Raw genomic sequence first — 12,925 nt, 5'->3', positions numbered from 1 at the left:
ACTGAACCAGGGGATCGAGGTTACCTGGGGGAGTTTCAGAAGGCCAGACAGAGCTTCTCAATAGGCTGCTAGCTCTTCCACAGACCACAGCCTATACCAAAACATGAGTAATTTATCATTCAGCTTGTGGGCCAGCTGTCTATGGGGAAGATTCAAGTAAAGGGGGTCAAAGGGATACTAGAGGGGAGGTCTACCAATGATCGCTAGGAAGCGATTTTCAATGTTAGACAGACAGTTTGTATTGCCCGTGCCCCAGAGTTCAACTCCATAAAGTGCCACCCCTAGAACCTTGATGTTGTAGATTTCCAGAGCTGGTGCTAATTGCCTGGACAACATTTTCTTGTGAGTATTACTAATATGAGCGGTCGATTGAATTAGTAGGAATTTCACTTTTTCAATATGGGCGGCCCAGTGTATTGATGGAGTCAGGCAGATACCCAAGTAATCAAAAAGATCAACTTGCTCCGATTTACTGCTACCAACAAACACCGGTCTTTTAGGAGGTTCAGCCTTTCCTCTAGTAAAAATCGTATATTTAGCTTTGGCCTCATTTAACACCAAGCCCCGCTCGTCACAAAAGCTTGTAAAATCGTTCAAAAGTTGTTGTAGACACTGCAGGGATTTAGAGATTAGGAGGATGTCTTAGGTGAAAATAAGGGCAGGGGCTCTTCTTACGACGATTTTCGGGGCATCACACCCATCTATATCTAAGGAGTCAACCACCCCGTTAATAAAAGGAGTAAAAAGTGTGGGAGCTAACACACATCCCTGTCTCATGCCGCGTTGAACTGGGAACGTTTCTGTAATTTGATTGTTCTCCCCCACCTGACCTGTACTTTGTTAGATGAGTGTCATCTAATTAAAACTTCTCAAAGATTTCCCGGCAGGCCCATCTCTTTTAGAACTCTACATAGGCTAGCTGGTGGGACTAGGTCAAACGCAGACCTTAGATCGACAAAGGCCACGTAAAGCTTTCCTCCCTTGACAGATACTTCCTTCCAATAAATACAGAGAAGGCGAAAAGCCTGGTCCAGAGTACTAGTTTTTGCGCGGAAGCCCGCTTGGTAATCACTCAGAATTTGGGTCCCTAGAATCCAATCCTGCATCCTACCTAAAATCTTTTTACAAAACAATTCCTGGAGAGAGTCTAGAAGGCTAATAGGTCTATAGCTAGCCACTTGGCTCTATCCCCCTTTTTGTAGATGGGCACTATTTCTGCTATCTTCCACGAAGGGGGAATGGCAGCACCAGACGTAATTGAGTTAGCAAGCAAATTTATATAGGAGCCCCAGAGAATTATATCCTCTCTGTACAGATCGTTGAGAATTCTACAGGGCCCGGGGTGCGGGCTGGGACACACGAACAAATCGCTGCTTGTGTTTCCTCTACAGAAAAAACAGAGCATCACCCACACCACCGGGGACCTCCGCCTCCTCTCGCTAGCTTCCTCTATTACCATGGTGCCCGATTCAAAAAGGGAACCATAGTGCACTGCCCACTGAACAGTAAATTCCAGGACCAACTTGTTACCCTTAAGCTAGTATGGTGCTTTGCTCCAAAAGGTCTTGGAGTCCTTATCTGCCAGTGCCCTCTGTAGGGAGGACCACAAGGAACCCTCCCACTTCTTCTTGGCTATCTCCATTACCTGCCTATACTTGGCTCTACATACCGCTACCTCAGGGCGTGCTCTTAGTTTCACTGCACGTACAAGCGCCCCCTTCGCCTTCCTGCAATCCTGATTATACCACATACCCTGGAAATGCAACCTCAGATGTGTAGTTTCCCACCTTTTTTTTTAGCTTTATGTGGTTAGCTTAGCATGTCCCTAATCTCATTGTATAGCAGCTCCTGGCGGGATCCCATATTCGTCACAACATCCTTAATAGGGTATTTAGCTAGCTCCTCTAGTTCCAGGCGGACTTTACCTTTGGCTGCGTCAAGAGCACCCGGATGTTCCTTCACCCAGTCCCATCTGATTGATCTCAGGTTATTCGTAACAAAGATGGCACCCAGATCAGGACTACCCCTAATGTCAAGTTCATGAGTGCCCTGCTTGATGAAGGTAAGGGCAATGGCATTATGGTCGCTATCAATTCTTTTAACCACTACCATATCATCGACTAGGGGCTAGGGTTTGAGGGTGACGAGACAGTAGTTGATTCTGCTTGTGTGGCCAGGTCTATTAAAGGTAAAATTTCCCTTTGTGTCAGAGGTAGTTCTCCCATTTGTGGCTCTCAAATCATGCTGCAAGGTAAGAGCCAACACCTGGCCTCCTCTCTTTGTCTACCTGACTATAGGGAGATCCAGCTGTGGTATATGCCACTCACGATCCCAGTCCTCAGTCAAATCTGGCAGAGTGTGGGCAAGCGGTTCAAAAGTACAATTAAAATCACCCGCCATTAATACAGGAACATTATCTGAGAATTGGGACAGAGCATGGTCTATGATGCAGATCGTGTTGGTTTTCTCTGAACCCCGCACCACTCTGTTATATAAATAAAAATTCCTAATTTTCCAACCACTCTAAGGAATCAGCTCAAATGCTGATATCGCTTGTGATTCAACGTGGAGGAGCTTGACTTTGGACCCTAATGCAGTTTTGACCCAAACTGCTAAGCCTCCTGAGGTTCTACCCAGCTCTATCCTAGTGGCATTAATGCCATAGGCAGAAAAAACGCTTCTATGCGGAGTATACAGACTCCAGGTTTCTTGAAATAAAATCACGTTTGTGGGAGTCCACGAAGGAACACCAATCTGGGTCAGATAGTAACTTGGAAATCCCTGCCACATTCCAGACAAGAAACCTTAGAGAGTAGTCGGCGGATTTCCCCCTCTTCTGTGATGCCAGGGGAGGTGGCAAGCATGCCCCTGCTAGTGTCAACGGCGATTGATTCACAATAGGCCTCAGGTATAAATGCCAGACCTAGAGGGGGTGAGGCTTCTAGTAGGGGCGGGTTTAGTAATGGCCCTATGATATAGTGTCTGGGGTCATCCGGTCTTCGGACTGTAGTCATCTTTGCCCTCTCCATTCACCTATATTGCGTGTGGAAAGTCCTGCTAAGGAAGAACTGGGGCACACAGGGTCTGGTCTTGCTGGAGCTCTATATCTAATGGAAATATGGGAATTCATGGGGGATCGTGCGGGAATCAATTGACAGTAATCCAGTAACCATATCCTTATCAAAGAAGCAGACTTCGATCGTATCCCATGATGACCCTGGAAGGAGCAGTCTTTCTACAGCCTTAATATCATCTCTAATGATTGAGTAAAAATGTCGGGTGGACCTAAACGAGTGAATGACCTTGTTTTTAAGTGAGTCCTGATCTTCATGTCCAGCCGTGGCTAGTTTGGGAACCTCTGTAAGGTAAACCACAACTTGATTACCATGTTCGCTGGATCTAGTATAGACACCATCCCTCACTGCCCCCTTTCCCAATACCCCGTGATCTAGCTTAAAAGAGTTGCACCCTTCATCCAGTATGACCTTGCCTCTATTTGTGATCATATGCCCACCCCTACATTGGCCGGCACCTTGCGGATTTTCTGTAGTTGAGTTAAATGTATCACTGGAGTGGTAATCTCTAGTGTGGTCAGGGGCGGGTATGTAAGCCTAGTTATAGCAACATTATGTGATGGTCTGGCATTACCGAAGCTATGGAGTCCCGGGCACCTATCTTCAACACCCTTAATAGCCGTAGACGGAAGAGCGATCGGAGTATCTTGTGAAGCCACCCTTCCCACAGTTTATCCTCCCTGTTAAACTTGCAACCTCCACTCTAAGTGCAACAACCTCGTCTCTCAATGACTCGATTAGTGTTTCCAGTGCCTGTATCTCGCTTGTGGGAATTTCACAAATTTCCTTAGGGTCAGCTATCCCAACCCCTAGCGTCCCAGCTTCCTTATTAGCAAGAACATCAAATCTATTATGACACTCACCTTGTGTGACATACGCTGCGACAGGAGAATCCCTTGCCTCATTACTTAATATGGGGCGGCTGGAAAAGGGGCCTTTTAACCAGGCCCTTACTCTGGCCTTTAGTGTGTTTTTTAAACTTCTGCGAAATTAGCTTTGCAGGTTTTTTTGCTGGTGGCGGTTCGGGGGAGACGGTCATCAAGCCTCCAGGATTATTGTCAGGGTTTGTGGTACTACCTGGCAAGGAGGAAGGGCAGGGTGGGCTAGAAGGGGCCAATTTATGACATTCAGTCAAAATATCCTGTCCATTGTCTCATCACAATGTGCCCCAAAGGACTTTTTTGGGGGGTGAACCATGCCCTGAGCCCTCTCCTTGCCTTTTCATTTACCCATCTCTGTGTCCCCTCAGTACCTCCATTCAGCCCTGAGACTCTAGAAAGTGCTTTTTGAGAGGAAAACACAACCACCCTCACACGGATTCTTAACGTCACAATATTAAGTTAAATTGTCACTGGGAGATGCGGAAACCCACATTAACAGTCAAAATGGGGCCAAGACTAAATTTCGATACCTTCTCCAGCAAGGGGCAGTTCAAATACTCTGCAACGTCTGTTTTAGAGGGAGAGTTAGTTGACAGCAGCAGCCAAGGGGGGTGGCCCCACCCCACCTTTTCCTGGCGCCAGTGGGCGCAGAGAACACGCGTCGGCACCTCCTGGCACTGTGTCATTTGGGGGATGGAGTCCCCGGAGGAAAGTGCTGAGTGCGGTGTGCAACAAAGGGCTCCCACGCTGCGGGAGCACGGAGCTGCCTTCATGAGCCTCCTGGCGTAGAGAACCAGCGTCAGTGCCTCCTGGCGCTGTGTCAGATGGAGGATGGAGTCCCCGGAGGAAAGTGAAGTGTGCGGTGTGCAATGAAGGACTCCCTCGCTGCGGGAGCCCTGGAACTGTGTGTATATGCCTCCAGGCACTGAAAACCGGCGTCTGCGCCTCCTGGCATTTTGTCAGATGGGAGATAGAGTCCCCTGAGTGCAGAGTGCGGTGTGCAATGAAGGGCTCCCTCGGCAGATATGTTCAAGGCTGGGGGGGGGGGGGGGGGGGGGGTCGGGGTCAATTCACTAGTGATGATCAGGCCTAAGTTGCTACATCCGATCTCCAAAAAGCCCCAGGGGGGTACGGCATAAGCCCTCATGGAGGCGGCAGTGCAGGGTGAATAATTCAGGCAAACACCGACTCAAACCTCCCAGTGGCAGTAGAGGGCGACCCGCGGCCGCAGGCTCCAAAGCGTTGCAGCGGAGGCCCGCAAACAGTAGCAGGGCGGCGTGAAGGCAGGAGGAGCAGGCCCCGGCAGCTGGCAGGTTCGGCCTAAACCTGGAGCCACACACGCCACTTCGACCGCCACGCCATTTCCTCCTCCTGTGAAATGTAAGCATCTTCCAGCCCCTCCCCGGAAGATCTGGTAAATAATCCGCAGGTGGGATTGGGGTTTGTTGTGAAGCCCAGCAGGCCCTTTAATAAAAGGAGTAAATCTGTCATAGGTACCCCAGCTAATCTAGTGCACATTAACCGTTTATTTACATCTGTCTCGTCTATGGAAGCTCTTATTAAATCTACACTTGAATCTCTGTCAACTAGACTAATTAATGTTGAAGACAGCTTGGCTAGTTGTTTAGAAATCCTGCAGTCTAATGTCAAACTCAACACACAGATAATTTGAGAGGCAAAGAGAACAGAAAGACGTTCTCCAATAGAATTCCACATAGATGGGATACCGGAACCAGAAAAGGGTTTGGTCCTAGATGCGGCTGATGGCGCCACATCTCTAACTTGCTGGTGAACTACTTTCACAGACTATAGCTCTTCATTTTGAAATATTCGGATCTCTTCTGTACAGCGGTATGCACATTTTAACCTTCTAACACAGCCTTTGGGTCTTTTACAGTAATAACGTTTTTGAAACTGAATCTTCATATCGAGGAGTTTTTACTCTTTGGATGCCCTGAAGAAGCCCAGATAGGGCCAAACGCTTTGGCTGTATTGCAAAATCCAACAAATCATATGAAATCAAACAAACAATCTCCAAAGACAACCACTCGGCTCATTTTTGTCTGCTTGGCAACAGTGCCTCCACTACCTGTCCTTCTGTTCTCTTTGCCTCTCAAATTATCTGTGTGTTGTTTAGTTATTTGTGGTTCTAGTGGTGGTGAACCATTATTTGAGGTGGGCAATTGTGAACTTCCTGGTAATTTCTGAATACCATAAGCTACAGGCGATTGTGCGACATCTGGTCTCCCTAGCCACCACTATTTGTTTGACTTTCTAATGTCAAACTCACCTTACCACCTGCTCAGAGCGCAAACACGGTTCTACCGACTGCTGTGTCTCCTTACACCCACATTGATTCTTTGATTAGTAACAACCAGCAGACTTCTTCAGTGCACAATCCTGGCACTGCCACTGTCACTTTTGCTTCAGCTATTAATGTACCTTCGTCAACAGCCCTGCAAGTACCATGCTTTAGACAAACATATTTACAAAGTCATGCATAATGCCTGTCTTGGCTGTCATCAAGACTAGCGCTACTAAAAAATTCACCAATGCTGTGACTGAAACAAAAAGCTGGAGTGGCAGCAAGGCCATGGCATGTGCGCTGCTCCTGGCAGTCTTGGGGACTGGCTTTACGGAGCTGCAGTGCTACAATGTAACAATATAATTCCCGACATGACCGCGAAGCATTACATTCTCTTGCGACTGACGTCAGGATAGGCACTGCCCAATGACTACTGCGACATCACCACTCCTGACACAGACTTATGTATGCGGTGCAAGCTTAAATATGAACGATATCCCAGAGGCAGGAAACTGTCACTGCTTATTGCAATGACGGTATACTGTTGGTTAATTAATGGGCGTCTTGGTTTATATTTGCTATAGGATCTGAAGTCAAAATAGCAGTGGTTTGTACTGGCCTAGCCAGAACTCTTCTCTGCTTAAGTTCTTGTTCTGACTGGTTTACAATGCTTACCACAGATGTTCCTCTGCAATGAATCTGTATGGACAGTGGATTTGCATCAATGAAAATAGGATGAGCAATGGCGAGATGCAATATTTGGTGATAAGCCTGCCACACCACTGGCTAGAAGTACTTGTGAGTGTAAAGGGAGGAAGGATCCTTTTGTATTCATTTTGAGAGCAGCTGCTTGGTTGAGTAAAAATTCCAGTACTGGTTACCTTTATGTGAAAACATTATATTATACATTACCATGTTAAATGCAATATAATTAACATTTATCTTGCGTGTACCTCGGGAAATGTACTATTTTTCAAAGATGAATAGGCCACCATGTAAGTTGTGTGCATCATCATGAAATCTACATTTACCCATTCCCACAAGAATGTAGGTTAACAAACGAGTAGGTCCTCGTAAAATATTTAAAATGTGTCAAAGTCCCCATAAAGGTAGCTCTGTGCACAAGAAAAAGAGGGTATGTTTGCAAAAGTGAAGCAAGATCCTGTACCATACTTTCTTAACGTTCTCCTGTTCTTGGTATTTTATAAAACATTTTGGGGAAGATAGATCCACAAAGAAAAAGTTGTTTACCTTCAGTGACAATATTTTTGGATCTCAAGCGTGTGCTATCTTATTATATTGACTGCACACAACGGAGCTGAGCGAACGTTCAGCTCCTTGTGGGCACTGCTGGAGCCACGAAGGGCAACGCTGCATATGCCTCCATAAGTTGCACATATGCCCTACAATGATGGTAACTTGTTAGAAGAGACGATCAGTATCAACTTTGGAAAACGAAAATTGCTTCCTTGGCGTTATTCATAATCAATAGACAAAACAATTACAGAAAGGCTGGATGTTTTGTTCCTGTTGGAAAGAAATCTATTTTTGTAACCAGATAAGAGGCCTCATACAGACTTATTAAATCAATCAATATACTTGCAGATGTCTGCCCCTACTAAAAACCCTTCCATTCAAAAATATTAGTGCAGTTGAATGCCTTAAATAGCATTGTAGAACCCCAGAAAAAAATAAACACAAAATATCTGAAGGGTCGCATGGTGGAATCTTCAGGAGACTACTGAGACATAATCAGAACAGAACAGCGTACACATGACAAGTGACTAGCATAGATCTAAGTCATTTAAATAACACACAGAAGAATGACGATCTACGGACTCACCTGGGAGTATGCTGTTCCTGCCACGGGAAACACAGCTGGTCGTGGCACATGCTGTATTGGGTGTCCGATGTATTGGGGGCTACAGACAGCGGGGATGTGGGCTTGTAAGGTAGTGTATGGATGCAGTCCCTGAGAATGTGCGTGGGCCATTGCTGTGTGTTGCTGGTAAATTGTCGATCCCACAGAAATAACTGGCACTACAGTTGCTGCAGCAGTCACAGCAGCTGCTACAGTGACGGTGGCCGTCTCTTGACATATTCGGCTGTCCGTCAGTCCCCTAACAACCTCTGAGATGGACCGAGAACCACTGCTGCTGCAGCCATTTGCTCCCTCTCTCTGAGCGGGAGATCCACCAACTGTCTGTTCATATAACCAATACCACTGGTGAGCAACTTCAAACAGAACTTCGGGATATACGCCACCTCCTTTGGCAGCTTCCTCCACTGCCATGCAAGCTTTCTCCAACATCACGTTATCCTGTTAGGAGTAGATAGAAACGCACATTTTAAATCGTATTCAACAGTTATTAAAATGTAATGACGCTTAAACACAATACAAGCATGTGAAGATTAGTTTACTGCAGAAGGTATTCACTTGACTTCTACTCTGCTACAGATAGAGATGTAAACACTTCACTTCCATATTTTGTTTAATTAAATACCCTTCACTTGAGATATTGCCTATAGGAGACAATAAATATTGGAACGCAATGCAATCGTGGTTAGATAAATATTATGGAATGCAATGCTTTCGTGATCAGAGAAATATTGCTTTTTGTTGATCAAAAATATCAGACTAGGTAGCTGATCTTTTTTTTTATCCAGACACACAAACTTGGAATTCTCCTCTCTTTACCACCAGTCTATATCCTACTATTACCGTCTTCAGGAAACTTATCAAAACTTGCCTGTTCCAGGAGGCCAATTCCCTGGTGTTTTTTTTTTATCCCTAACGCCAGTAGCCCTTGGGATAGCAGTGCGCTTTACAACACTGTCATGCATTCATTCCCAAAACAGACTTGTTTAAAAATGGCTACTTAAAAAAAGCTTTTATTTTTGTTTTTACAGTGCGAAACAGGAACATCCACATTAAGATGACATTTAACCCATTTGCATGACATTTTAGAAAAAAATACATAATCCCTTCCGTGCAGTGTATCTGCAAGGAGAGAGTACATCTCGACTCTCTCTCTCCCCCCTCCTCATTCACCTTCAGTGATTCCCCACCCCCTGAGGTGGGTGTAGGGAACCAATCCTTCCATGATTACGCTGCTAAAGTAAACTTTAAGATGGTGTTTCTCACCTCTCCTAACCTAGACCGAAATGTTCTTGCCATCTGCCCCATACCCTGACACACTCTTTGGGACATCCTCTCCTGGTGTAGACCACCCTCTCTGCCTCCATAAACATATCCATTCCCATGGACCATTGTCTCTTCGTTGACAATTGCTGCCTAACCCACAGCATGGCAATGTCCCTCTTTGCTAGCCTGAATCCTAAATGACAGAACAGGAGATGAGCGCATGTAGGTCATCGTTGCATGAGACTCCAATAAGATAAACTGAGGCATTGTAGTAATGGCACATCAAGGACAGCTTCTATTTCTTCAATGATGGCGGTCCAGTACCAATCGACAAGGGGGTAATACCAGAGAGGGTACATAAATGTACCTTCGCCCATCTTATATCACAAACATTGTGGATTTGGAGCCCTTCCGATTTGGTACAGTCTGCTTCTACCGTAGTACGTCCTATGAAGGATTTTTAACTGTATTAATCTCGGTTTGGACTCAATGGCTACTTTTTAGGCCGAGCCTAGCGGCAGCACGCATGCACTGCTCGCTCTGCAAAGGCATGCAGTAGTCGAGTATGCTGTGGAACTCTCGCCTTCTCTCCGCACATATTTTTGATTGGCTGGTGTCATTGTCCTTGGTAAATCCTGGCTTTCGATTGATAATGAGGCTTGTTAGTCCTTTCTTGTAACCGTCCTGTCGCCATTTGTTAGCTCCAACGAGGACTGGATCTTTTACTTGTGGCGTTACACGGTCTCCTTCATAAGTCGGTAAGCACTATTTTTTTTATTTATTTGCAGCGCGGTCCGCTTTCAATTTAGCAGCAGCGCTTGTATATTTAATTAATTTGCTGCACGGGCCGAAAGAGAGCTTTCCACTCACTAATCTAACAAGCATTTGCAATGCAATAGGTCTCACATTTACGCAAGTTTTGAGCTATTGTCATTGCAAATAACCATGGCTTTTATTTTGTTTTCGTTTTTAAAACATAAAAAAAGGCAGTCATTTACAATGCCCATAGCTTAAACTCACGTAAATGCGAGATCTATTGCATTGCAAATGCTTGTTTATGATGCACTAGAACTGCTTCTCAGTTCACGTCTCCATGGGGCCTATGTCTCTTTCCCAGGTTACCCTAAGTTTTTGGACATGTCTGATTTGTTATTTATCATGATGCGCTATGTTTATGCGACCACCTTAGTAATCCTCTCTTCTCTCCGTATCCTATCTTCTAAAAAGCTACTATCTGGAACTATCTTCCAATCTATTTTCTCTTTTGGTATAGAATGAAGTATTTGCCGGAAACTATATTTCTGTGTAGTTTTCAGATTGTTTTCTTGCTGTAGGACTTCAAACGATTTCACCACATCTTTTTTTTTTTTTTTTTTTTTTACAATCAATCAATCAAATTTTCTTTATTTCGGCCGATTAGGCCATAAAAGATACAATCATGCAATATCATATAAAACAGTCACTTGAAATAAAAACAATTAAAAGAATCAATAAAACCAGTGTGCATAGAATTATGGACATAATAAACCAATGAAATTTATTAAGCAGAGCAGTCATTAATTAGTTTAGACCTTATCTGCCACATAGCCATTAAAAATTTTGCAACTGCAAAGACTATGTGCGGAGCAGTGCTCGTTTTCAATATTCTGAACACATGCAGATGACTCCTTATGCCCAGGTTTCTGCATAGGGGAACTAGCCAATATTTTCTTTTTTTTTTTTTTTTTAAAAACCTTTATTCGTGCATCTTAAAAGAACAAATACGGGCCTACAACCGTCAGGCCGGCCACGATACAGTAAAGCACTGATACCCACATTACAGCCCCCGTGCATCAACGGTCAGGATTAACAACAGGTTATGAGTCACATACTGGAGATATCTTCGAAACCCGGGGAAGGAGAGGTGAAGGTTAATTTTAAGTTTTTGATAATTTTATCAGAGAAAAAAGTCAATGAAGGATAAGAGCAAAGTAGATTCGAGTCCGCAAGATAGCTTCACCACACGGGCGAGCAGCAACATCAGTAAGAACAACAATGGGAGTAAAATCTCAATCGGTGAGGCGGTGCAGAGATATATCAGGATAGTCACATGAGCAAGTACGCGCCCCTCCAGAGCCGCCCCCACTCGATCCACCCCACACCCGGACCCCGAATCGAAGAAAGTAGAGCACAGAGACATAAAAGAAGAAAGGCCCATAGAACTAATTGAGAACAGAGTATTACCCCCCCACCCTACACCAATGCGGAGGCTACGGCCTACCCCCCCCCCAGCATAGTGCCTGTCGCCCAATGAACCCGAAATATAGAGAAGAGAGAGAGTAGGAACAGAGTAAAGAAGGGAAGAAAACAGAAAAGAAGGTGGGGAGGAGCCCACTGGACACCAGAGCGCCCCGAACCATCAGCCAGTTATGGCCCCCACACACTGAGAGCCCTCTACGCCAAAAAACGGCATGCAAAGATACCATGGCACCACAGTTTAAGCAAGGGATACAAGTCGCGACGAGTGCGCGCAAAACATACATACAGTCCCAGTCCCAGGCCAGCCCGTCCATAAACCATAGCGATAGAAATCAGTCTAGCCCTGGCCCGATCGCGGGCTTGGGATTAAACCAGCTCCTGCGTGAAGGCCCCGTGTCCCGAGCAGACAAAGACAAGATGGCCGCTTGTGAGAGGATGGTGAAGTAGGATCACGAAATGGCCGCCGACCATCGATTGAGGTCCCTCGTTGCACCACATAAAATCCAAACCTGGCAAGTAAGGTACAGGAGTTCCACAAAAAGGCAGCAGTGGGCCACCGCGGACGGTCCCTCGAAGCCGTGAGGTATCGCTCAGCAGGATAGCCTCGCGGACGCGGTGAGGCAGGGAACAATGAAGCAGGCAGCCATGACCAGGGGGACAAAGTATCCGCAGTTGAGGTGGAGAGCGGTGGACCCTGGGCGCCGGGAGCGCTAGATGAAGGCACCAGTGTAGCACAATCATACACCGCCGCTGCGTCCCCGCAAGAGGACAAGAGCACCGGGAGACCCACGCCCTGTGGATGACAAACAGTGCGCTCACGGCCCGCAGCCAACAGTATGGGGTCAAACCTCTCACTCAGCGCCTGCAGGCCAGCGCACATCTGTAGTTGAAAGTCCCGCAGGACGGCCAGAACGGAGCCACATGTCAGCGGAAGCTGGGCCCCAACATCGGCGGCAATCCGGGACGGCACTGTGGAGCTGGTGTCCGGAAGAGGGAAGGCGAAGTGGGCAGCGGGCGAGACCGGAGTATCACCCCCCAGCCGCGAGCAGGCACTCAACGCCATGTTTTGCCGCTATACGGTGCAATGGCCAGGGGGGGGGGGTCGTGGCAAGGGGTCAATTCCCCTCCGGTCTACGCCGCAACAGGAAAAGCCGACAGTCGCTTATCTTCTCGCCGGTCCCCCCCGCCGCTGGCTAGGCAATAGGCAAAGGGGGCAGCAGCCCCCCACAGCTCGGTCCTCAGAGCGGGGCAGGAGACTCACCGCACCGGGGCCCACCCCACA

The 12,925-nt window shown here is 46.5% G+C and overlaps 1 protein-coding gene across 4 annotated transcripts in view; it reads right to left on the bottom strand.

The window, feature by feature from the left end:
- ZSWIM8 (zinc finger SWIM-type containing 8) overlaps nucleotides 1-12,925 on the bottom strand; it is a 2,297,361-nt gene that overhangs the window by 433,595 nt on the left and 1,850,841 nt on the right. For all 4 annotated transcript variants that reach the window (XM_085603517.1, XM_085603518.1, XM_085603514.1 and 1 more), the window contains one exon: nucleotides 8,104-8,580. In XM_085603517.1, coding sequence (XP_085459643.1) covers nucleotides 8,104-8,580 — 477 coding nt within the window. The remainder of the gene's footprint in view (nucleotides 1-8,103; nucleotides 8,581-12,925) is intronic.

The sequence above is a fragment of the Triturus cristatus genome, chromosome 1_2 (genome assembly GCF_964204655.1).
Source record: "Triturus cristatus chromosome 1_2, aTriCri1.1, whole genome shotgun sequence".
NCBI lineage: Eukaryota > Metazoa > Chordata > Amphibia > Caudata > Salamandridae > Triturus > Triturus cristatus.
Note: the sequence above shows the minus strand (reverse complement) of the source record. Positions and strands in the feature narration are given on the sequence as shown.